At 39.0% G+C, this 26,670-nt stretch overlaps 1 protein-coding gene across 5 annotated transcripts in view; it reads right to left on the minus strand.

Moving 5' to 3' along the window:
• The window catches only part of NECTIN3 (nectin cell adhesion molecule 3), a 119,982-nt gene extending 106,160 nt beyond the window's left edge, over window positions 1-13,822 (minus strand). For all 5 annotated transcript variants that reach the window (XR_002122419.1, XM_019629304.1, XM_019629305.1 and 2 more), the window contains exon 1: window positions 13,260-13,822. Coding sequence is in view for 4 of the 5 variants with exons in the window: in XM_019629304.1 (XP_019484849.1) it covers window positions 13,260-13,425 (166 nt within the window). In the remaining variant the exon portion in view is untranslated. The remainder of the gene's footprint in view (window positions 1-13,259) is intronic.
• Between the last annotated feature and the right edge of the window lie 12,848 nt (window positions 13,823-26,670).

Consider the following 26,670-nt stretch of genomic DNA (forward strand, 5'->3'; position numbering starts at 1 on the left):
ACCTGTCAATGTGACCTTATTTGGAAAATTAGTTTTTGCAGATGTAATTAAGATGTAAGTTAAGATAATCATACTGAAGTACAGTGGGCTTAATGCAGTATGACTACTGTCCTTACAAGGGGAACACGCCATGACAGAAACATACAGGAAGAATGCCATGTGACAATAAGGTAGAGATTTTAGTGATGCAGTTGCAATTCAAGGAATGCAGTGGACTGATGGTCACTAACAGAAGCCAGGATTCTACCCAAAGTCTCAGAGGAAGCATGGTCGGCTAACACCTCGCTTTCAGGCTTTCTAGGCTGCAAAACTATGAGAGAATAAATTTCTCTTGTTGCAAGCCACCCAGTTTGTGGTATTTTAAGGCAGACTTAGGAAACTAATACACTCTTCCATATAGCATCTAATTCTTACCTCAACCTCCCTTTCAGCAATACTTACACTATTCTCCCATTTGTCTAATACAAAAACTCAAATGTACTAATTTTTCCCCACTCCTCATATCCTGGGATCATCAAAGTTATTATTTTGTGTTTTAATTATCTCATTTTTAAAGCTTTCCCTTTCATTTCTACTATTACTATTCTAATTCAGGCCTTAATAACTGCACATCTAGACTACTGTGCTTATAAGTATTTCTTAAACACTACTTTCCCTGTATCATTTCTCTATTCCCAAACTTCCAACACCACCCTATTATATCATATTCAAAAGGCACTTGGTAATCTAGTTCTATTCTACTTCCTTCAATACATAAATATGATTGGGCCCCAGGAACACATTTTATTCTTTTATCAGCTAGGTTCTCACAGTACCTAGAATAATCTTTGGTGGACAAAGTGCTCAACTAAATACTAACATAAACTTACTACTACTTCCACACCAACACTCATATTTTACAAGTTTATGTTAATGTCAACTCATGCCTTCAGTACTGATCCATCATTCACTCTTAGTTGATATCTTACTCCATTTTTGCCTAAATGTTCTACTACTAAGTCCCATCATCACCCTATACTCTTTTGTTTTCAAAACATATCATTTAAATTACTAACAATCAAAGCCTCTCCATAACTTACCTCTCTTACACCTGGAAGTGTTTCTGTATCTTCACCTATCATTTTCTTTTTCTCTGATAAAAACAAGAGAGCCTCTCATCATTTCTAAGACTAGCCTCTCACACCTGGGTTTTTTTGGGTTTTTTTTAAAGATTTTTATTGAGGAATTGGGGGGATGGGAACAGCGCTGGGGAATTGAGGGAAGGGGAACAGACAAGTTGCTGTTATTTTGTTCTTCAGTCTAGTTGTGGAGGACGACGTTGCTTCACTGGCCCAAGTTGGCATCATCATTGCGCTCTTCCTGGGCGAGGCACATCAGTCACCAGCTTCTGGACGGCCGCTCACTGCAGCTGCTGGCCGCTCACGCTGGCTGCTGGCTACACACGGTAGCCCATGGCAACCCACTGCCACAGGGGCTGCAGCCTATATCGTCGCGAGCAACTCACAGCAGCCCAGCTCTAGGTTGAGCTGTTGTTCAGCATCTTAGCTGTAGAGGGCAGTGTCACTGGCCCTCATATGTGGGATCCGAACCGGGGCCCTCTGGCATCCCAAGCCAGTTCTTAACCATCGCGCCACTTGGCCGGCCCTCACACCTGTGTTTTTAATGTGCGCACTTCCTGTTCCTGGACCTTGCCATATCAATGTGCTTCTCCCACCCCCCTCCCAAAGACAGAATTCTCATCGTAAAATTTAAAAAAACTTTTTTTCAACTTTCTGTAGTGGACATCCACGGAAAATATATTCTCTTGGACTATGTTAACAACAATATCCAATTTCTAAGAGCTGCAATGCCAGTGTCAGGCAAAACTACCATAGCCAATGTCTCAAGGGGCAGCAAGCAATGGCCTTGAAAGATAGCCTCATGACATTATCCTGGCTGTGGTTCTGGACGCCTGGCCTCCTTTGGGTCTTGATTTCCATACCTGAACCCCTAATATCCTTCAATCAATCTTGTTTTAACCAAAGTTAAGTTTCTAACTCTGTAATTAAGAACATTGACTGTTGTCTTAGCTCAAGCTGCTATAACAAAATATCACAGACTGGGTGCCTCAAACCACAAACATTTATATCTCACAGATTTGGAGGACCGGAAGCCTGAAATCAGGGTACTAGCATGGTAAGGTTCTGGTGAAAATGCTCTTCCTGACTTGCAGACAGTTGCCTTCTTGCTGTATACTCAACATGGTGGAGAGAGGAAGCTCTAGCCTCTTCCTCTTCTTATAAAGGTACTAGTCCCATCATGGGGACACTTAAACCCATGCCCTCATCTAAATCTCATTACCTCCTAAAGAACCCTTCCTGATACCACATTGTGAGTTAAGGATTCAACATATGAATTTTGGGACAACCACATTCAGTCCATAACAACTGACACATTATTTTTCTTCCGCAAATTACTCTTTCTCTTTCCCATCTTTCCCAAAAGTAAGCCCTACCCTACTACCTCTTCACTCTCCCCTTGTTTATTAATTTTTTGGAATTTGACTTCTTTCTCCTAACCACTTTTACTACATTACTGAGTCATCAACGCATGTGCCTTAATTACTAAAATGTATTGGTCTATTTACCAAGTAAGATCCCCCCCCCCGACTATCCCCCCGCCCGCTTCCTCCCTCTTATCCAATCAAAAATACCTCAATCTTGAAATTTTTCCCAGTCCCCTTCTTCTCCTTCCTCCCTTTTTCCTTTTCTTCTCCCCCTCCCTCCTTCTCTCCTCCCCCTCTGCCTCCTCTAACAGCTCTTCTAATCCAAATACCTCAATCCTGATCATTCCCAATTCCACATCCTACCCCTTATGCTCTGGTAACAAATTGCCAACTATAGCTTTAAAATATGCTCCAGAGGCATCACAATTAAAATTCCTCCAAAAAAGTAATGGATTGATTAATCATTTTACCAACGCTTTTTAGTTATTCAAGACAGAAACCTAAGTTCATATCCAATTCTTCCTTCCTCACCCATAATGAGATCCAAATACCATACAATTTACTTCTCAGATCCATCCCTCCCTTCAAATCCCTCTGCCAGATTGTCATGTATCTCCACAGTCTTCTCTCCCAATGAATGATTGCAATGGTTTTCCCTTTTGCTTGTCTCTCATATCTCCAATATTTCTTTTACACTGCTGTCAGAGCTCTACAATATTCTCAAATCACAGAATCATTAGTTACCTGCCTTCAGAAACTCCTCACTGCCTACTACACAAAGCTTAAACTCTTTAGCAAAGTAAGCAAAAGCCATGACTTCCCTCCATAAAGCTCATACTTGAACCACATGAGAACATTAATTCCTTGCAGTCTTCAGTCCAATGGTTTCTTTTCAGCCGAGAATGCCCACTTCTTCATTGACTTTCCCTCACAAATGGAAATCTCTGCCTCCTCTCTCTTTCACGCACAAACGCGCACACACGTGCATCTTACTAATGCATTTACCGTATTTGCCGGCGTATAAGACGATTTTTTGGCCCTGAAAAATATGCCTCCAAGTGGGGGGTCATCTTATATGCCAGGTACCTTCAGATAGACTGCCCATAGTGCTTGCCCCGTGCCATAGTGGCCTCCCGATGCCCGCCCACTTCATTCCACATACCGTTCAGGCATCAGCAGCGCTGCTGGGTGTATGCTCGGCTGTTATGCGATTTTGCTGTTATGCGATTTTACCACACTCGCAAAATCGCACACAGCCGACCATATAACAAACTCTGTATTTTGAGTGGAAATGTTAGGGGGTCATCTTATACGCCGAGTCGTCTTATACGCCGGCAAATACGGTATAAGCTTGGGAGTAGCCACCATGTCTTATTTCACTGTGGTCTCCCTCTGTACTACCTAGCACTTACTGGTGCTCTATCAATCACCTGTTTCCTGATTGAATTGTCCCCAACCTATCTCCTGCTCCAATTTTTAGGCTCTTTATTTTTGGCATTACAGGTAGAAATCAACTGTTGTGACTAAATAAACATTATCATACTTTAACAATAAGTATTACTCAACCCACTCCTGAAATTTAAAGCTCACAGGTCAAGGCAGTATTTAATCATCTGGTGGGAGAAAAATCTAGAGTGACTATTTTAGATGACTGTAGAGGGCAGCAAAGCAACAGCAGAGTCCTCAATGAAAAACATGTATTTTTCTCAGGGAACTTCAGATTTGTTTTTTTATATCTTAACAGATGCTGTTATGATTAAAGCTTTTACAAGGCAAGAGACTTTTTAGTATGCTATATACAAATTTCACCAGCTACTCATATATTTAAACATTTTCACTATCAATTATAAATATAACAAAAATGTATCAATGCCCAGATCCTTTTACACACAAATGAAAAATAAGTTTGATAAACAACGCATGCCTTCAAAATAGTCACCATAATTACTAACTCGTTTACAAATCTAAAAGTTCAAAATGGTTTTTCATTGAAAAGTATAAAAATAATCTATCTTAAATACAGAAAAAATGTCAATGGTGTATACAGTCTTATTTCTTGCTAAGAAATAACAGACATCTTCATTAGTATTATTAATTCTGGCATTGATATTCCTTCTTTTTGTTATTCAAAATAAGTCAGTCAACTGTAGCATCTATCCCAGCTTTGAAAAAAATAAATAAAATTAAGTCCTCTACCATTGTACTAGTGTACAAGAAACAGAAGGTAAAAACTTGGAAGAGAATAGGAATTCCTTAACATTACTTTAAAACTAAAGTTCATTTCGGTTTTAATATGAACGAGGCAAATGAAACAGTATCATCAAAGTAATCATATACTTGTAATCTCAGAATTGCTTAGGAATGAGAAAGCAAATATAAAAGTTGATATTCAACACAACTGCACTATTTACATATGTTTCTCAAGGTTTTTCTTCATGGTAATTTTTTACCTCCTTTAAGTTTAACAAGTAGAAATCAGAGATTTAGAGTAGCTGCTACAAACATTAACATATGCAGACTCACAGTTTAGTGAAAAATGCCATGTTCTAGTCCTTTACCCTTAATGAGAAGGATAGATAAAACTGTTAGCTATACATACTGGGTTGTTGGAAAAGTCATGACGTATTTTTTCTATGTTTTTCATTGCAAAAATGCATCATGACTTTTCCGACAACCCAATACATTCTCCCACTTGAATTGCTTCAATAAAGAAATTGAGAAGCTTTTTGAAAAAATTTTGCATTTAAAATAAAGAAACCTGGGTATCTCTGAGTAGATAAAACTAGACAGTTATTGTCTGACTTAGTATTAAATTGAACTTATAGTCATGAATGATTATCTCTAATCTAAATCAAATTAGAAGAGAATTTGGAGTTCATAATGACAAGACACTTGTGAAATGAATCTTAATCTAGCCCACAGAGGCTATGACTAAATTAGAAATCTTATTAGTTTTCAAAAACGATGGCCTAAGATATTTTAGTAATGACAGTCATGTGTATCATGAATAACTCACAGAAACAGTTACTATAAGAAAGTGATCTTATCACAGTTTACCAATACTAACATTTCATCAATATTGTTTTTCCTCTGAACTGAACCCATTAGAAGAGTCAAACACACTCTTAGTTATATACAATGTTCTTAAACACGGAATTAAATCTCACCTCTGTGCACTTACTTTTTCTATTTGTCTCTTGTTTTTTTTCACGTCCTTCCCAATAAGAGCACTGGCATATTTCCATTACAAAATAGATTAGCTATCTTAAATTTACCCACTTTATTCCTAAAACTCAAACTCAGAGTAAGATGCGTTATGCATCAAGTAAGGTATGTCCCACAGAAACTGCTTAAACTACATATATCCTGGGGTAAATAATACACAGCTAAAGAACTATATTCCTCCTAGGTCAAGTTTGCAAACACCTCAGATTGAAAATGAGTAAGACAATGGGGAGTAAAGAGATAGAACGAAAGAAAGCAAAGAGAATTTTTAGGGGAAAAAAAAAATCAATGAAGAACTATCTCATCAAGCAACATCTTTAAAACCTATCAACTGTCTATAGTTTATTAAGTAAATATGAGTATGTGTGTATATATACTGGGGGTGCCAAAAAATGTATACACATGACTTGTATTCATCTTTTTTTTATCGATATATATTATTACAATTTTAATAGTTTTCTTCCTTTCTTAAAATGTGTATGCATTTTTTTGGCGCACTCTGTATTTTATATATGTACATGTATGTGTACACACACGTACACACACACACACACACACACACACACACACACACACATTCTTTCCCCCATCTTGGCAGGTAGGAATAGGAATGATGTCAAGGTAGGAATAAGAATAAGTGTATAAACCTAAGGTTATATTTCCTAGAGTGTGTTCTGCACAACATAACATATTACCCTTCCAAAAATGTATTTAATTAGTTGCAAAACAGAATATTTTACTGAAGAATTTCTTAGACCATTAACAAACTAATGCATATAGTGACTTTCCATGAGGGGGTTATATGGTTAGTTTTTCCCATTCCCCAATGTATTCAGCCATGATATTTTCTTCTAAAAACTTATCTTCTGAGACTAGTGTTCCACTGAAATACTTTGGCAAACATTGCTCTAAATCTAAAAGCATGAAAAAAATGAATAGAATTTGCATGCATTTCCCACTAATGACCACATGTCACACTATTAAACACAGAACAGGATAGGCCTCCAGGGACTAAGGATTTGAAAGATATCTAGGATCAGATAGGAAATGAAGCAAATTAAGAAAAAATTTTTAGTTATATTCTATTTTAACATGGAGGGTGAAATCATAAACCAAGTATTCTCCTGATACCGTTTTATGGTATATCAAATTTGATCAATTCCTTAAACAATTATAATGGGAGAAAAGGCAGATGTTAAAATTATAAATAATTTAAAAAATAATTTGTGTTTATTCTGTGATACCTGCTATGATACATACAATGAAGTCTGAAGTATGGTCTTTACTGCAAAGAGCACACATCACAAACAGTTTACAATCAAATACTAGATAATGAACAGAAAAAGTAACTATTGTACTTTAGAAAGAAAACTTCACCGTATGCATGAAGTGGTGAGGGAAGGCTTCATGGGGAAAATTAATCTTAAACTGAGCACTTCAGAATTTAACTAGGTAGAAAAGAAGAGTAATGTTATTTTAGGCCTTATGAGTAAGAACCAGAGAATGACATAATTGCCTTCAAAGACATCAAATAGTTTACACCTGCACTGTCCAATATGGAAGCCACCAGCCACACCTGACTACTGAGCACATGAAACATGGCTAACCCAAATAACGATCTGTAAGGGTAAAACATATACCAAATTTCAAAGACTTACCTCAAAAGAATATGTAAAATATCTCCATTTTTTAATATTAATGGCATGGTGAAATGATAATATTTTCATTATACTGTGTTAAATAAAGATTAATTTGATGTTTATTACTTTTTAATGTGGCATCAGAATCAACTTAAAATTATGTATGTGGCTCACATATTTCTATTGGACAGTGCTGGTTTAGACTAAATTTGATTTTGCTGTTAAAAATCTTGAAATAAAGAAATTTGAGTGCCTACTCCATGCTAAGCTCATGGGGATAAATTGTGAACAAAACTGAGGAGTATTATTTCTTTCAGAAGAGCAACTACATCTGGTCAAATCATAAATAAAAATGTTGTAAAAACATCACTTGTCAAGGGAAGAATCAATTGAAGATGTCTCTTAAAATACAAATGCCCAAATCCTCAGGCTCCATTCCCCACCCCTCTTGCAAAAATTGTTGATCTAGTAAGTCCATAGTGGGGCCTGGAATGCTGTTTTGAAGAAAAGATTCCCCAGTAACTATGATTTGAATCCACCTGCAAACCCTATTTTTGCTGACCCTCTAAGAATAGTGATTTATAGCCCCACCTCTCTTTAAAATTTTATTTCTCTGGAAGAAACGTAGGCTGAGAGCCTAAAGAGCTTCTACTGGGTGTAATGGCCAGACTATTTAAAATAAGAACAAGCTTGATTTTATTTTTAATGATTAAAGTTAAAGAAAACCAAGTAAAGTTTTTTCAAAAAGCTAGTATAACCTCTCCTATATATAAAAGTCACATGTATATTTTACTATCTTACACCAACAAAATAATAATCTAAAATGTTGAAAAGCATACTGTCAATTCTTAGCCACTTAATCATTATGAGCTGGTAGGTTTTCACATGTGCCTCAAATTCCAGTTTATGAATATCTACTCATAGTGCAACAGGTAGTTCTTTCCTATTCATCTTACATAACAGAATGAATGCTGGGCAGTCAGTAGGGTTGCAAGAAAAACAACCTCCCTGAACGCTAAAAATTCAAAATATAAGTATGTAATACAATATCCTTTCTAAAACAACCTTGGTACCTGCAAGATAGCTATACCTAGACTCATAGGAGGCAGCTCTAACTAAAATTTTAAAGTAATGACCTACACTATAAAAAGTGAGTCATTTAGGAAAAAACTTAAAACTCACTCTTGCTTGATAAAGGTTCACAACAAATTTTATTTAAGTAATGATTAAACTATGTCAGAGCCTGTCATAAAAATAAAATTTTAACTTTCATGAAATTCAGGAAAGGATGTGGGTTCAAGGCTTTACAATTTTAGATAAAAATATAAAAAGTAATCAAAAGTACGACATTAATGGTACATAGATTTTTGGGTCTGAGTGCTTGGCACACAAAATTGTCTTTAATATTCACTCCATTACTGACTCAAGGGCTATTTGACTTCATCCTACATTTACATACTAATAACTATAATTAATTAAATGCCACATCATTATAAACCATATAGTCCTTATTGCCAATTTTTATAAGGCCTTTAATAGGTTAGAGAATATGCTATAGCAATATGTTATTTACTCACTAATTTAAAGGGGTAAATTACAGAATGTCAAAACACTACTTTTTAACAAGGGTATCACAGCCATCTTCTCTTCAATAATTTTCAAATTATAGGCAATAGGCCATAAGTTTTATTCCTTAACTATACAGATATAAAATGTACATCAGAATTACTGAATCACTAAATTATATATGTAAAAATACATGTAAGAATAAGTGACAAACAGGTAAGACAGTAAGTACACAAACACACATACAAATGTATAATTGCCCAGGTTTTTCTAATTCCTATTTCTGATACTATAACTAATACAAGAAAAGAAGATTTGGTCTTTTTTGCTTGTGTTTAAATTTGGTTCTTTCCAATTCTATCTGTTTAGGATGCAGAAAGATTCATATGTGCAATATGTATTATATCTTGATAAAGCAGAAGCAAAACTGAGACTCCTCGCTACAACTCCACATTTTCAATATAATCACTAACATTCTAAGTGACCTTATGGAACTGCCAAGTCGTAAAATGCATTCTACATCATGAAGGGAAGATTCATCCAGGTTTCATAAAGTTACACCGTTGATTTCACCATATCCTAAAATTCTGAAAATTGTTCATCTACATATTTATCTGAAGTCAATTTAACAAATATCTAAAGAGCATTCTGAGCTATACACTCAAAGGTGTAAAGTACAAATAAGGCAAGTCAATTAACTTAAAAACTCAATTACTCAAGACATCGGGGTAGAATTTAAGAATGACAGAGATACCAAGGCGAGTGAGCTTTAATGTGCAATATAATAAATGCTAACATTTGAATGTTTACTATATTGCATATACTCTGCCAAATATTTTATTCTTTCATTTAATCCTCACAAGAACTCTATAGGCAAGGTAATACTATTATCCTTTTTTAAAACGATGAGAAACCTTAAGTTTACTGAAGTTAAATAACTTGTCAATGACTCAAACATCTAGTAAGTTGTAGTTGTTTTTTTGTTGTTGTTTTTTTTCAGAATCAAATTTGGTATCTAACTATAAACTGCAGAGAGAGAGACAGAGAACTTGTACCATCTATCACAATGTCTAATCTCAATAAGAAGATCGGACTCAACTTGTTTTTTTTTTTTTTCCCCCTCAGTTCGTATTCATCTATCTTTCCCTAATAGGTTAGGTATCCTCCTTCTGAGCATAGTGTCTCATGCAGATTTCTATCATAAACACCAAACTTCCCTATAATCCTCTATTTCTTTTGTCTACCACAATATTATAAGATCCTTAAAGCCAGAATTCTGTCTTGTACTTACGTCCCCAAGAACCTATTAACTGCCAGGAATATTGAAAGTACTGAAAGTGCTGTTAAAAGTTCAATATTATATTAGATCTTCTTTTCTATCATCTTCTAAACATCCATATTAAGATAAAACCTTGCTGAAAATGGAAACAGTACAATCCGAAATTCTAATAGAAAGTTACTAAAGTCAAATAGTCTCTCTTCTCTTTCATCAATACCATATCCCTGCTAATATTCTCTACATCTCAAGAAAAATGTTGGAAGAAACACTGAGATAAATGTGATCACCTACGAAATGAACATAAAAAAAATGCATAATTCCAGATTGATCATAAAGAAATACGTAATTCCAGAATAAATTAGTTTATCAAGTAAGATGGTGTTGTAAATCTAATCTCCTTGACCTTTATACCTAGGAATTTGTCAGGCTTTTTAAAAAAAGAAGTCAAAACTTGGCAATTTGTCAACCTGTAAAATTCTTATTTTTAAAAGTTCAGTTCTTCAAATATGACAGATAATATACATCCTCAAAATAGGAAATCTGATGTAATTTTTTTTATAACTTTCAGAATATCAAGTCTACAGTTGCAAGGGTTTTTTTAGCAATCAAGTTAACATGATGTGATAATTATCTTGTACTAATAGATGATACTGCAGAAGTTGAGCATAGTTAAGACTATATCAAATGTAAGCCACATATGAAAAGCACAAGCAAAAAGAAAAACAAACCTGTATGTGATAAGAAAGTAAAGCACTCTGATTAACAAATCTCTTTAAAGCCAAAGAGTCTTTTCAACTTTAAAACTGACTACTGGAACATCAGTACATGCCAAAGCCTTATAAGCAGTACAATGAATGTTAGATAAACAGGTCACATGAAAAAAATTCTGTTTCCATACTTACTAAGCATCCATAAGTCACAGTAATTGTGTCCTAACTCAAAGACTGAATTTAAAATAGAGAAAGATTGATGAAAAAAGTCATCATAAGGGTTCACAAATTAGGGTGTTATAACACTATAAGTCTAAAATGGAAGATCTTTAAAAATGAGCAGTGCACAGTAACACAAAGCTGGTGTCTGTTTCTACAACTACAAGCAGCGTTGACTCTAAAAACTTCAATTTACACCTCCTCTAAATCACAGTCCATTTGCCTATACTGCTTGAATTTTTAGGACTCTGAGTCCTAAATATAGAAGTCCCTTCTACAGCACATTGTTAAAGAGATTTAGAAAACAAAACAAAACAAAAAACAACACTTTTTCTTCCATGTGAAAAGCAATAGTGTTCATTCAAAAAGTAATCAACACTTCACTTGCACAATAACTGTGAAACTATTATCCAAATTCTATTTCCCTGTATTAGCTGTACATATTGCCTAGCTTCAGTCTTCCATAGGGCTTTTGCTTAGCTAGACAAGCCTTTATCAGAGGTACAAATAATATTCTCTCCGTCCTTAACACAATCTAAGTCAAGGTAGTAAAACTGTTAACACCCCCTTCAACTTTCCCCCCATCCAAGTGTAATCCACAAATCCTCCTTCCTGGAAAAAAACAGTATACAAATTCAATCTAGAATCTTACATCAATTTACAGAGGGAACAGCACTAAGAAATTGTGTGGTGGAACCAAACATCTGGAGAGTGGGGCTACAAAAACACTGTAGATTAGATAACATGCCATTTATCATACTATACTCTGTAAATCTGAAGCTTGCATTACAGTGCTTAAAACACAGTGGTGAATTCGTAGTGGAAATTCTCAGCCTATAAGGGGCACTCAATCTCTTGAAAACTTTACCTCCCTCATAACCAAGAACCCTGACACACCTACTGGAACAGAATTTTCTTTCTTCTGAATCACACTATCCAAGAAATCCGCACACCTCTTTCCTTTTAACAAAATACTGGTAAAACTTCTGGTTTCATTTAAGATTTCCTTACACACTGAGATCCAACAGCAGCCTTATGTATCAGTAAAATTATCTCAGGTAAAGCAATCTTCGAGCAAACGTAAGTTTTGCTTCTCCGCCTTCCTCACCAAGTAAGTCTTGGAATGAGTAACAGCCTGCAGTGTTTCGTTATCACCAAAGGGTAGACAGGGCTAATCCCCAAAGACTAGTAGCCCTATTTTCCCAAATCACCACCTTCCATTAATGATCACTTAACGTCCATCTCTCTTGCATGAAAGACACATTTTACATGATCCTTAACAAGTAGGCTTCTGGTCTCTTGATACCTAGAAACAGAACTTAACAAAAAGACTAGCTCCCAAATATGACAGGAAAACTAACAACACGAGGAAAAAGAGTCAGGGAAGAGGCGTGGGGTTTGTTTTGATCAGAAGAGCCGGGTCACAGTCGATGACATCGGGTATTTCAAGTCCTGAGGACAAATAATGTTAGCAAAAATTAACACTGACAGTGTGACAGACGTCCCACAAACTGGAAGGCAGCGACGGGCTCAATGCAAAGCCACCCAGGGGCACCCAGGGCAGAACCTGGCCGGAGGACCGAAGAAAACTGACTTTAGGGGATGCTGCAGGGTGGGCTAACGTGGTGCTTTCTCCAGGGTGGAAGGCAACGAGGGGTGGAACCGAAGGCTTCATCCCGTCGGGCTCGTTCCCTAAAGGTGGTCTCACACAGCTCAAGTTTCACCGGGGAAAAAGGAGGCGGCAAACGTGCATCCCGGCACCTCAGCCCCAGCTCACGAGTCCGTGCCCTCGGCTTCCGGCTCCAATAAGCGAGCAAGTAACGGTCCCCGGAGCACACACGGAGGAGTCCGTGCAAAAGGCATCGCCGCCGAGCCCCGGCCATCAGCGTGGCTAGCTGCGCGGCCGCGGGGGAGGGGAGCGGGCGATCAGCGCCGCACTCGCCGGCCCTGGCCCTTCCCGGGCCTCGCCCCGGGCGCGGCGAAAAGTTTCCAGCCAAAGTCCACGGCACCCGCGCGTGCAGCCAACCGCCGAACACAACCGCCTAGCCGCTCAGGAGAGCGGCCGGCCCGGCCGCGGCGCCGGGACCCTCGGTCGCGCCACCCTCAGCCCGCGCCGGCCGCAGAGGTTCACCTACCACAGAGCCGGGAGAAGAGCAGCAGCGGGAAGAGCAGCAGCAGCAGCAGCGGCGGCGGCGGCGTCGGGGGCGGCAGCAGGAGCCCGGCCCCGGGGGGAGAAGCGGAGGAAAGTTGTGCTTTGCCGCCTCCGGGACACAGCGGAGCCGGCCCCGGGGTCCGCGCCATTCCCCACCCTCCCCCCGGCCCGCTCGCACGCCTGCCCCCACCGACTCCCCCAGTCTCGGCGCCTCAGGCTCTGGGCGGCGGCAGCCGAGGGTCCAGCGCGCGCGTCCCTAACTCCTTGTTCTTGAGCCGTCGCCGCTGGCTGACACTCAGCGGAGCGCTCGCGGCTGCCTCGACGCTGCAGTCGCCAACGCCACTGCCGAGGCTGAGGCGGGAGCCGCCCGCCGCCCCTGCCGCCGCCGCCACTCCCCTCCCCCCGGCACCCGCCCGCTTCGAACTCCTGGGAACTCGGAACGCACCACCCCGCCCCGCGCGGGAGGGGGAGAGGAAGCCGACCCTCAGAGCGGGCGCTGGAACTCGCCCGCTCTCCCTACTCAATTCCTGCTCCCGTCTGATCCCAGAGTGCCAGCCGCTTCTCCTCCCACTCCGCCCCTACACACGCTCCTCCCCTTTCAAAAAAAAAAAAATCTCTTCTCTACACTTTGATAACGGGGTTTCTCCCAAAGCAGGGATTTAAAAAGGACTGGAAAATCTGGAATAGGTTAGTTGGCCCCGCCCCTCGTTTTTGCCTCGTTCCCCCCTTCCCAGCTTTTCCAATGGTCTCGCCCACTCCAACCCTCGCGGGTCCACAGCCGCCCCGGCGCAGACAGAGGCGGAGGGCGGCGGGACGATCCGCCTCGCCCCACGCTTCACCCCGGCGGCGCTCTCCCTCTGGCGGGGACCGGGGACTGGGAGGGCGTGGGGAGAGGAAGGCAGGATGGGGTTGCCCTTCCGTTGCCCATGCTAAAGGTTCCTGTCTAGGAAGCTGGACGCAGCCTGCTGGACTAGTCATCTCTTTCCTCTCCGGGGCACAGGGGGCTGAAAGGAAAGACTTTCTCTTTCCTGCTTCCTGGGACGGCTGTGCTCGCCGAATTCCTCCCTTCCCATCCCCACTTTCCCCAACCCGCTGAGGCACATTTGCACGGGAGTTTTTCTTGTTCCTTTTACTGGGAGGGCGGCTTATTGGAAGGGTCAGCGTTGCCGGGAGAGGAGAAGGGGCCCCAGAAGGTTTGCTTTCCCACTTTTGCTTCTGGCTGTTGGGCTGTCCGCTGTCCTCGTCTGGCGACTGGCAACAGGAGGCCTTGGATTTCCCCGATCGGAGCGCCTCGAGTGCGGTGGTTTTTCTTTGGTTTTGTTTCATTTGCATGTTAGCACGTGTAATTTTATCTCCATTGCTTGTTTTCCTTTGAACTGATTGCGGGAAAGCGACCTCGGGAAGTGTTAAACATTTGCCCTTAAGAGGAGTATCTGTGGTCCACCACGATTGATCCTCATCCCAGACGGGTTGCGCGCCCTGCGCTCTTCATCTGCCTGCCACGCACTGCCCTGGTGGCCTGACCTTGGAGCTACAGCCAGCGGCGGTTCTGCGGGGGTGGTGGACAGTTTGAGGTGCCCCGATGGGGACTGGAGGCAGAGGACGCACGTTCTCAGTCCTGACACCATTAATTTTACGTAGATCTTGCCATCTCTACTGGTAGCCACAAATGTGCTCCAATAAGAAGAAAGTCAAACAATGATTTAGCCGCCTGTCTCCGCTAAACTAATGTTTGCTTGCCACCAAGATCACGCTGCCTTACCCCTTCAATCAGTAGCGTCTTCCACCCTCCACCCACTGGCTTACAATGTTTTAACTCACTTCCAAGGCTGCACACCATTCTACCCACCTCTCTTTTAAACTTCTACCTCCCATCCTGTATCCTAGCGCTGAGTTTAGAACCTTTTTTTCTCCATCCCCTTTGGTCTCTCCCTCGCTATGCCTGCCTGCTTCTGCCATCCCTTGTAAGCCTGTCTCGGGCAGCCACTCCTAGATGCACTTCAAATAAACCTTGTCATGCTCCGGAGACCCCCTGATGATGATCATAATAGACAAAATGTAGCTATTGTGACATTCCTTAGCTATGCTGACACCACTGTTTCCCTTGAGAAAATTTATTTTCCTATTTTCGCATTCCCTAAACCTAATTTCACTGCTAAATTTAGCACACTGCACAGCAACTAGCTAATTAGCTGTTTTGATGGCACTTTAACAAGTTGTTGATAGTTAAATGTTAAACAACCCAAATTTTAATATCGCTAGCCAATTTCATCCCCCCAGCCTTTCCCTGATGATTCCAGTCTCCAGAAAAAGTAATTTAGCCAACATTTGAAAAGGTGCCAAAGGCTTAATGTGGGGGCCATCATACAATTGCTACAGAGACCATGAGGGATTAGCCGGTTTAGTGCTTCTCAAAAGGATGATATGGAGCTTTAGAAAATATATTTCTTCCATATTTTGAGAAATTGGATTAGTGGCGTGCTATGATTATATTCTCCCTTGACCCAAAGTGAAGAGCAAGCCTGGATGAACAGTGTTTATAGATGTTATATAAGCATTAAAAGTGCACCATGCTGGTGTTTTATGTGCATATGAGTACATGCATTATGTTCTAATAATAATAATTTGTGTTGATATAGCATCTTCAGCCAGAAATGTCAAAGCACACCTTTACTTCTCACAGAAGGTAGCAATTACTGTTATCCCTACTTGACAGCAGAAGGAACCTAAGCACAGAGGTTAAGTGCAAATACTACAAGCCACGTGTGGTGGTTTTCCTGCCAGAACTGAGTTCTTGCCTTCCAGTGGGCACCACTTGAGGAATCTCTCAAGATTCCTTCTAAAGTTAAAAAACAAATTTACTGAAGTAACTCAAGTTTCTACTTTCTAAATGTCCAGTCTTAAATTACATTCTCCTCAGAGAAATACCCACCCCAACCTTTCATGTTGGACATTATTAATAGCTACAGAAAAAGATTTTACATGACATAATACAGCTTGTTTTTTTCAAGGACCAGAATTACTGTTGATTTCTCAAAAACCTTTAACATGAGAGTATCACTGAGTTAAATATTATTTTTATTATCTAACTTTATAGATAAGCTCACCTTTATTGTTTAAGGGACAAAATGGTTGAAGGAATACTTAATTACAGCTAACATTAATATTTGTGAGACCATTGAATGCAACGTATGCATGTATTTTTCAAGAAAAAAAAACTCTGAATAAAAAGCAGTATGATCCTAGTGCCAAAAATGGTTTTGTTGTTTGGAGCTAAGAGTACTGATGGTATCCATCCCACTTTCTACCTCAAAGACTGTTGGCCAATTACTGAGGTTCATTAACACTTAACTAAACAAAGGTTGAAATGTTAACAAAGAGGTAATTACGTACAATGCTGGGCATTTTACATTTACTCAATCCAAATTAAAGGTTTGAGACTATTATTAGAATTTCATAGCTGACTCTGAAACAAAGGAAGTATTTTATAGTAGAGGTAGGCCATTATGTACTCTATGTAGTTCCACTTACCATCAGCAATTTTTTTATAACCTGCTACTTGAAGAAGTATAGCTTTTCCCTCAGTGGAAGAGATGAGCAATGCTTTGTGGAATGTTTGAACTTGGTACTATTTTTTATGATAAGTTGATTTTATCCAGCTATAATTGCAGTCTTCTAAAGCAGAACTATGCAAATAGTTAAGAAAAAAAACACAAACCAACAAGAAGAAAAGACAACTCCATCCACTTGTAAATCTTCACCATCTTCCCATTTATCAAATGCAACTATTTCCTACTGAAAAGATCTTCCTGCCACAGACATTACTGCTTTCTCACTCATATTTCCTTTAGGTCTTTGCTCATATTTCACTCAATCATTGAAATCTTCTATGACCACCCCGTATGGTAGAGCCACCCCATCCCCAATCCTTATCCCTTCTTAACTTGCTTTATTTTCTCCACTGCACTCACCATCTGATATGTTATATTTTTATTTATTGCCTATTTTCCCTTTGCTAAAATGAAAGTTCCACAAGGATGGGTGGGGAGCTGTCTATTTTTTCACTCTCGAAATTCAACCACCTAGAACAATATCTACCATAGGCCCCAGATTGGATGATTCAATGATAAGTATAGTGACATAGAATACTCAGGTGCATGTGTAATGGCTGATAAACTCAACAAAAGAATATTAATTTTGTAAGGTCTTGAGTATATGATCATGTTGAGTTTTTAAGCTGGAAGACAATTATGCTGACTATTGCTTAAGACTTGATTCAATTGCTTTTAGTACTGCTTATTAAACTATTGTCTCGCCCCTCCATAGTCACACCTCCACACTCTGGGTTTATAAATCAGGGCCTGTGACTCCGCAAACTGTCTCTTTTGCCAACTTACTTCCTGGTAGATTCTATTAATAGAAGTCTCTGGAGGGAAGGTGGAAGGTAGGAGTAGGAGAGAAGATTCCTGTTTCTCTCTCTTTGCTTCCTGCACCTATCAGCATCACCTCAGGAGTAATAGCCCTTTGCCCTCTCATCAGCAGCTGCTTCCAGCCTCCCACTTGTTTTATACTCTAAGAACCAGATTCATCACGACCCCTCAGAGGTACTAGCATCAGCCAGGCTGTGCCCACTTCTCATAGGTCCAATCCCTAATTCAGCAGGATCCCTCCTCTGAGCTTATGAGTTCTAATAACGCAAACTCTCCCCTTTGTTTCCCCAGCTCTAAAAGTAGTAGTGGCAGACTGGCCGAGTGGCGCATTCATTAAGAGTTGGCTTGGGATGCTAGCCCTGAGCAGCAGGACTCCGGACCCCACATGAGGGTCAGTGACGCTGCGCCCTCTACAGCTAAGATGGTGAACAACAGCTCGAACTGGAACTGGGCTACCATGAGTTGTCGGCGATGGCTTAGGCTACAGTGGGGCTGGCCTGCAGCAGGCATGCACTTTCATGAGCTACGGTGAACCGCCGTAAGCGGCCGTCCAATGGTCAGCTAGACACTACCTCACCTGGGAAGAGCGCAATGATAATACCAACATGGGCCAGTGAAGCAATGTCTTCTACAACTACTCTGAAGAACAAAAGGACAGCAACTTGTCTGTTCCCCTTCCCCAATACCCCAATAAAATCTTAAAAAAAAAAAAAGTGGAAATAGCTTCCTGCATCTCATATCCCTGGGTCACCTCAGTGTTATGCTTCTTAGTCTGGAGATGCCCCTCAAACCCCTGTGTAACTGCAATCTATTATTAAGTTCCCTCAGTAATATAGTATGATTTCTGTTTTCCAGATCATTGATTGATGCTTCCTGCATCTCATATCCCTGGGTCACCTCAGTGTTATGCTTCTTAGTCTGGAGATGCCCCTCAAACCCCTGTGTAACTGCAATCTATTATTAAGTTCCCTCAGTAATATAGTATGATTTCTGTTTTCCAGATCATTGATTGATGCTCTATTTTTCAATAACTATTTCTCAAAGGCTTCCATTATAACAGTTATTTTTCTCTAAATCAAACTGTTTGAAATCACAGAGCCAACATCAATCCATCTATTAATGTGAATAAAAACAATAAGGAAAATGAGCAAAATTCGTTCATTTCATTTGCAATAATCCAGGTTGAGCAGAGGTGGATTTGAAGTAAGTAAATTTGAAGGTGCTTTAGTCATATGTACCTATGATTTATTTTGTTGTTGATGTTCCTCATAGGGATTGTGGTAAAAACAAATATAATTTCTAATTTTTGGTGATTTCTTTCTTTTACAGACCTTGATTGCACTTGAGAATCATTGTGAGCTAAAAGATAAGAGGATTATTTGGGAGAAGAATTGGACTTTTCTCCTAAACTTAGACAAGAAAAACAAATATGCACTTCACATAGCTATCAAAAGGCTAACTCTATTTATAATATACAACTCTTCTGTAGAGCACTAGGGTTCCAAAGAATACAGTTTGAGGAACCAATATTTAGGCAGAAAGAAGAGCTATGCCATAGCATTATGGTAGGTTAAATAAAAGAATAGGTTAACTTGAGCAAAGATGGTTGAGCTTCTATGCGCTGGAGTCTATGTTAGGTGTTGGAAATGAAAAAAAAAAAAAAACCAAGTCCTGACCTCCAAAACCAATAACAGTATTCTTGTAAACAATGGAGCAATGTACGGTATAAGAGAGGGCAGAGGAGCAGTCCTACATGTGCTTAAAAGAGACTGGGAAGGCCTAACAGCAAAGATAACATTTGAATAGTCTTAAAGAATGACTAGGAGTTTTCCATAGAGATGGGATAAAAGCAGAAGAGAGAATAGGAGAATGACAGATGGAAGGTTACAGAGGTGTCACAGAGTATAATGTGTTTGGGAAACCGTAAGTATCCTGTGCTGTGAGAGGGTTAAATACAAAGGGAAATTAAGGGGACAGGTAAAAAGATGAAGTTAGATGGGTAGGCAGGGCATTTTAAAACCATATAAAGAAGTTTGGATTTTATCTGGTAGATCATGGAAACAAATGAAGAATTTTGAGTAGGGAATGACAAGATTAGTTTTGCTAGAAAAGTTAAAGAACAGTGGAGGTGAAAATGGATGGATTGTCAAGAGATTTGGGAGAATTATAAGTGGAAATTTAGTGAGGAAGTTGTAAGAAACAGAATGAAAGTCTGGATCTGAGCAGTGATAAAGTTGAAAAGAGAAAATGAATTTGGAAGAATTTTAGTATTTTAAAACAAAATAGTTTAGTTCCACAGTGGTTTGAAGGTGGTATGGCTAGCTAAGAGATAGTAATGCAGACAAATGAGGGAAGAAAAAGGCAAAAACTCCTGAGCAAAAGAGAAACACTCAAAAAAGATAATGAAAATGTGGGTAGAGGCAGAGGGGTATTAAAAGAAGAGAGAATATGGAGAATAAAATGGGGAGGAACAAATGACAAAAGCTGCAATGATATAATTGACAGTTTTATAGATTACTGGGCAAATTTTATAATTTATTTCCACTTTATATTATTCCTTCAATTCTTATGGACATGTCTCAGATTCATGTAATGTCCTGTACAGTTTCTTTAATACTATCATTAATCAATAAATATTTGTTGACTGTAAGGGAGGGAAAAGAAAGAATAGTTTTATGGATGGTTTGCTGTTGTATTTAGATTGAACTGAGCTAAAGAAATCTGGTGTCTGTATAGGTTCAGTGCAATAAAGAGCCACTTTTCCTTCTATGGGTGTTTCAACAGATCCTGCCCTAAGTCATTGCCTGACGCTTGTTTCTAACTTGTATGTACCCTTTGGTATCTGAACCAAACAGATGCTTCTCAGGCATCCCACTTTTCCCAACCCAGAGAGATGTGCAGAGAGAAGCTGTGGTATGTAATGTTAAAAGCCCTGGAGCTTCACTGCCTGGGTTTCAGTTCAAATTTTCTATTTTGTGATCTTGGGCAAGTTATTGAGTCTCTTAGTTTCCTCATGTGAAAATAGGGAAAATGGTTATTCTTTTCTCACAATGTTGTTTTAGGACAAAATTAGTCATGTAATGACTTTAGAACAAGCCTGATATATAAAGCCCAAGAGGTGTTTGCTTTGCTGTTATTAGTAGTAGTACTATGTGTTAGTATTTTTAAACATAGATACAGGAATTGCATATTAATGAGCAGCAACCTGGGAGTAAAATTTTGTTAAGGCTCATGTTCTCACGTCCAACTGAAATCTTGAAACCAGTTCTCATAAACTGCCTTCCATTAACCAGACTGCATTAATTTAGCATCCTTCTTTATTGCTTATATATACCTCTGCATTGTTCCTCCTGTTGTAGGCAGAGTAATGGTTCCCCAAAGATATCCACATTCTAATCCCCAAAACCTGTGGATATATTAATTTACATGGCAAGGGGTAATTAAGTTTGCAAATATTGTAGTTAAGGTTGCTAATCAGCTGGCTTTAAAAATACGGAGAGTATGCTGAATTATTCAGTGGGCCCAATATGATCCCAAAGGGTCTTTCAAAGTCAAAGAGGAAGGCAGAAGAATCAGAGAGAGATGTGACTACAGAAAATGTTCAGAGATACAATGTTAAGGGCTTTAAAGATAGAGGACAGGGATAATAATCCAAAGAAGATGGCAATGTTTGGAATGGAAAAGCAAAGATAAGGATTCTCCTCTAGAGCCTCCAAAAAGGAATGCAACTCTGCCTACACCTTGATTTCAGACCAGTGTTAGAATCCTAACCCACAGAACCATAAGATAATCAATTTGTGTTGTAAGCCATTGAGTCTGTGAATTTGTTACAGCAGCAGTAGAAAACTAATTCTGATATAATGAGAAATATATATTTGATCTTTGTCTTTCTGGTTCCTGGCACAGAACTCCTGTAACCCTTGGAGTTTCCTGAGTAATAGGGTGAGAAAAGTGTCTTTTATTTATAATAATCCCCTTTCCATCATATCTGAATTTATGCTAATGAGGTGACTCTTGGAGGATGAGGGCTGGTTGCCAGAGAAATAAAGCCTGTAATTAGAGAGGTGGAACTTTCTGCCCCACCTCTCCCAAACCCTAACATCCAGGGTGGAGAGAGAGGCTGGAGATTGGTTTAATCATCAGTGGCCAAAGATTTAATCAATCATGCCTACTTAATGAAGCTTCCATTAAAAACCCTAACCAAAGTGGTTCTGAGAGCTTCCAGGTTGGGGACCACATAGAGTTGATGCACTCAAAGAAGGTATAAAAAGCTCTGCTCCCTTTCCACATATATTGCCCTGTTCATCTTTTCCCTTTGGCTATTTCTGAGTTGTGTCATAGTAAACCAGTAATAAGTGTTTCCCTGAATCCCGAGAGCCCTCTGGCAAATTATCAAATCCAAAAAAGGAAGCATAGATTTATAGCTGGTTAATTAGAAATACAGGTGACACCTTGGGACTTGTGATTGGCATCTGAATTGGAGGCAGCCTTGTGGGACTGGGCCCTTAACTTGTGGGGCCTGTGCAAATTCCAGGTAGTTAGTGTTATAACTGAATTGTAGGATACCCATTTGGTCTAGAGAGTTGAAGAACTGTTTGGTGTGGAACCCACACCACTAGATTGCCTTTAACATTGCCCAAACCCCTGCCTTTTAACATTCCTACCTTCTAAAACTAAGTGAAAAACAGATTTTCTCTTAAAATTTAAGATTTTTTTTGCATCATCTTCTATAAAAAGCTTCTGGGTTTTTTGTTTTTTGTGGTTTTTTTTCTGGAACAGGGCTGGGTGTATCTATTTCTAAATGATTGTTGTGTAGCTTTCATTCAACAACCTGTCCTCTTTTTTACATCTGTGTACACTTTTATCTTCTGCTTCTACTTGAAATCCTTGACAACATCAATACTTTTCAACCTCCTGTGGACCTTTGTTCTCAGTCGGAATTTCTCATTGAAGAACTTTTTCTAACCTAGCCTCCTGTTTTCCTACTAGTTTATCATCACTGTTGAATTTACTCTTTTGTCTTCCAGTTTTTGTCTTTTAACACTTATTTCCAAATCCATCATTCTCATTCTGGCTCCTCTACTTTCCAATCCAGAGTGGACTGTATTGTAAACTTTTCAGTAATGTACTCACCAGCCCTTGTCTACATTGCTAACCCTCACTGACAACCTTCCATATTCCTGTCATAGATCAGGAGTTGCTTGATAAAATTTCAACAGGGGCACCTGTTCATTGTATCAAATTTCCCCTCAGATTCTCAAAGCTACTCAATAGTCCTTATAATCATCCTTATTGAAATCTTTACAGTGAGTGCTCCGAATGTTTTCCGTTTTCCTCACGCTTCCATCTCTTTCCTTAGCCCATGCACTCTCATTGGATAACATTGCTTCTATTTCCCTGAACAAAAAATTGAAGCTCTTGTAGATGAATTGCTTCAGTCATGTCCTAATGTAACTTACCTTGTCCCTCCCTCAATAATAATTTAAAAGTTCATTGACAGTAACTTCATCTCCACTTTTCCTCACAAATCAGAGCCTATGGAATGTTATATTCTAAGTAGGTGAAAGATGCAAGAGCATCGATATGCTACAACTCACCCCTTAGAAACAGGTCAAACACTTTGAGTACTAAAATTCTTAAAGTCCAATTTCAGAATTAGGAACCCAACTTTAAAGATAATAGACTGCTGATAGCTCTGCTACCCTCTTCTAGCATCAGCCTGTTACGGAAATAAGCCAAACAAAGGTGCTGACCAAATGAATAGAGCTAAATTGGGAGCTATAAGGCAGTTTGTCAAGGAAATCAGTTCTATCCCTCTCATGATCAAATACTTTAATGCTCAGTTATTGCCATTCACTGTTTGAAATATAATTTTGGTATAAAATGTATGTGAATATTTGGGTAAATAAACAGGTTTTATTGTTGTTTTCATATGTGATTGAATTATTAGATGGCTAGGACCTCAGGATTGGAAGGAATCTTTACTTTCTAATTTTCTTTGTCGTCTTTACATTTTACATATTTCACAAGAATTCCATCTATTTAATTCCTTCAATTTGTCTTTTCCTATCTAACTTGGTAACTATCTATACTGTTACTTAAATAATTATGAAATATACTGTATTATTGAAAAAGATTTAGACATTTGTACTTTTAAAACAACTCATGTAGAAAAACTAGTATGTCATTTCTGCTAATATCTGTATTTATAAGAGCATGAGAAAAATCCCTGAGAAACTGACCCTTTTGCCTAATAATAAAATAACCTTTCAGAGCTATTAAATATTTTTTTTCCCAGGAGGGATTATTGACAATGAATGAACTATCCTTTCAAATGCTATGATAGAAGATACATTTCATTTATTCAGTAAATATTTATTCCAGGTCATCTATGCTCCATGCAGTGGAGATGTAGCAATAAAGCAGACATAGAGGTTTTCCTCTTCCACTACCTTTCAGTTTAGCATGGGAGGCAGATATTAAATAAATAATTATGCAATTTTTGAGTTATAAAAATTGTAATGTTGTGAAGAAAGACACAGGGTGCCAGAGAGTATATATTAGGGGGACCAAATTAATATATTAGGTCAAAAATAGCTTCATTATTTAAGCTAAAACCCAGAAAATAAATTGGTATTAACCATATGAAAATAATATTAGGGGTGTATGTGTGTGTGTGTGTGTGTGTATGTGTGGGTGTGTGTCTTGAAAGGGTTCAACGTAAAGCTCACAGTTGGGTCAATTTGAAAAATTAGAATAGGAGCATGTGTCAGTTATTTGTATGTAGTTCCTGGCTCCATTCCTGGTCTTCTGTGTTCTCTGAATCATGCACAGGAGCTGGAAGTCAGCAAACTACATTTTGCAGACTCATTTTCAGCATACCTTCTGTTAATTTCTGCCACCATACAGCACTGATGGAACATTTAGAGTAGCAGAAATAACGAAGCCATTTTTTTCTGCTTCTAGTACAGCCTCAAGTAGCAGCCAGAGTAGTAGTAAAAGACTCTGGGCTCTAGTAGTCAATAAAGGTTTTTAGCAGCACCTATAGAAAGGCAAGTGACTGTTCAGCTCTAACAGCAATAGGAACCAGGCCCCTGTCTCCAGCATAACAAAGAGCAGTGAAAGCTAGTAGGTTCTTCCTGATCTTCGGGTAATATCTCACTCATTGAAATTGAACTTGGGTTTGATTTTTCTGACTGTATACTGACTAATACAGAATAGGAAGGTAGAAAAGCTCCAGGTAAAGATGATCTTATAGATCATCTTAAGTATTTTGGACTTCATTCTAACAGTAATGGGAAGCCATTGAAAGATTCTCAATAGAGAAGTGACATGATTGACTTTCCATTTTTTTAAAATAGCAATCTGACTACCATAGAGAGAATGGACTGATAAAAAAGAGTAAATTCAAGAATTATTAAAGTAAATACAGGAATTCAAGCAAGAAATGACGATAGAGCCAAAGTGATAAAAATCAAGAATTTCGCCAAGTTGAAAAGGAATTGGTAGACTTGAAGACTGGTTGAATTTTGAGGGTAAAAGGAATAAAGTCAAGGATGATTATAAGGTTTCTGACATGACACTAAGATACAACAATTTTAGGAGCAAATATAACTTTGAGGTGCAGATGAGACATCCAAGCAGATATTCTGAGTACATTGTTAGGTATCCAGATACAGAACTCATTGCATTGGTTAGGTGGGGAAAATAAGTTTTGAGGTAATCAGCAAGTTGATTGTATTCAAGGAATGTAAGTACTGTATATGTGTTCACTTAGGACACTAGTAGAGCAGATAAGGCATAATCCTGAGAAGCAGGAATATTTAAATGACACATTGAAGAAAAGGCAGCTCTAGCAAAAGAGACTGAGGACTTGCCAGAAAGGAAAGTGAAACTACAAATGTGGTATCATTGAAACTGAGGAACAAGAATGTTTTTAGAAAGAGGGAATGATGAATTAGGTTGAATGCTATGATTAGAATGAGGACATTAGTAATCTCAGTAAGAGTGAGTAACGAAAACCAGTGGCTGATATAAGCAAAGTTTATTACATTAATATAGTAACATGTCATACATTAACATAATAGAATTTATTTTAAAAATACTGAGTAGTTCATTAAATCTCTGGGAGTTTGGTAAACCAAATTGGAGACTAGTGGCCAGAAACAATGTCGAAAATCACACTGCAGAGGTGATCAAGAAAAGATACTGTTGCTGCAGCCACTAGACTCCTCTGGTACCCAGGAGAAGGTTTGAGCTGTACATTAGACATGCAGGGGAGGAAAAGGTTTTCCTCAGCCCTCTTAGGGTCCCTGGCTGGGTCTGAAAATTAAACAGATAAAGACAAACCAACAGGAGAAAAGCATACAGATTTACTTAAAAGTTTTACATGATAGGAGAGCCTTCATGAGGAAATGAAGACCCAAAGCAACAAGTTAAACCTGAGTATTTTGTCCTAGGTTTGATGAAGTGTAGACAGGCACAGAGAAATATAATAGGGCAAAGAGTAGGCAGTTAAGTGTAGTAAACTGAGGGAAAATTAGCAAGACCTGTTTGAGTCTTCTCAGGTTCCCCTTGTCTTTGAAGATAAGAATCCTCCTCTCCTCTGGGTATAGAGAGGTCACCTTTCACAAGAGGGTTTTATGACCTGCTTCAGGAGAGAAGGGCAGGGGAAGGATATAATGACCTTGTTTCTTCTGTTTTCTTAAACTTCTTCAGTTTAAAATATTCAATATGCCAAGACACCATATTTTGGGATAGCATATTCTGAACCCCATCAGATACCATGTCTTACACTGCTGCCACTGTAACCTCAGAAACTCAGTTTTCCTGCAACCATCACCAAAACTAAAGAGAGTTTCTTGAATACTACATGAATCATGAGCCAGTACATCTATCTAATCTGCCTAGTGATGGAAACAGAAGCTAGACTGAAATTAATGCAGGAATGAGTGAAAGAAGAGG

The sequence above is a fragment of the Hipposideros armiger genome, unplaced genomic scaffold (assembly GCF_001890085.2).
Source record: "Hipposideros armiger isolate ML-2016 unplaced genomic scaffold, ASM189008v1 scaffold_837, whole genome shotgun sequence".
Lineage (NCBI taxonomy): Eukaryota > Metazoa > Chordata > Mammalia > Chiroptera > Hipposideridae > Hipposideros > Hipposideros armiger.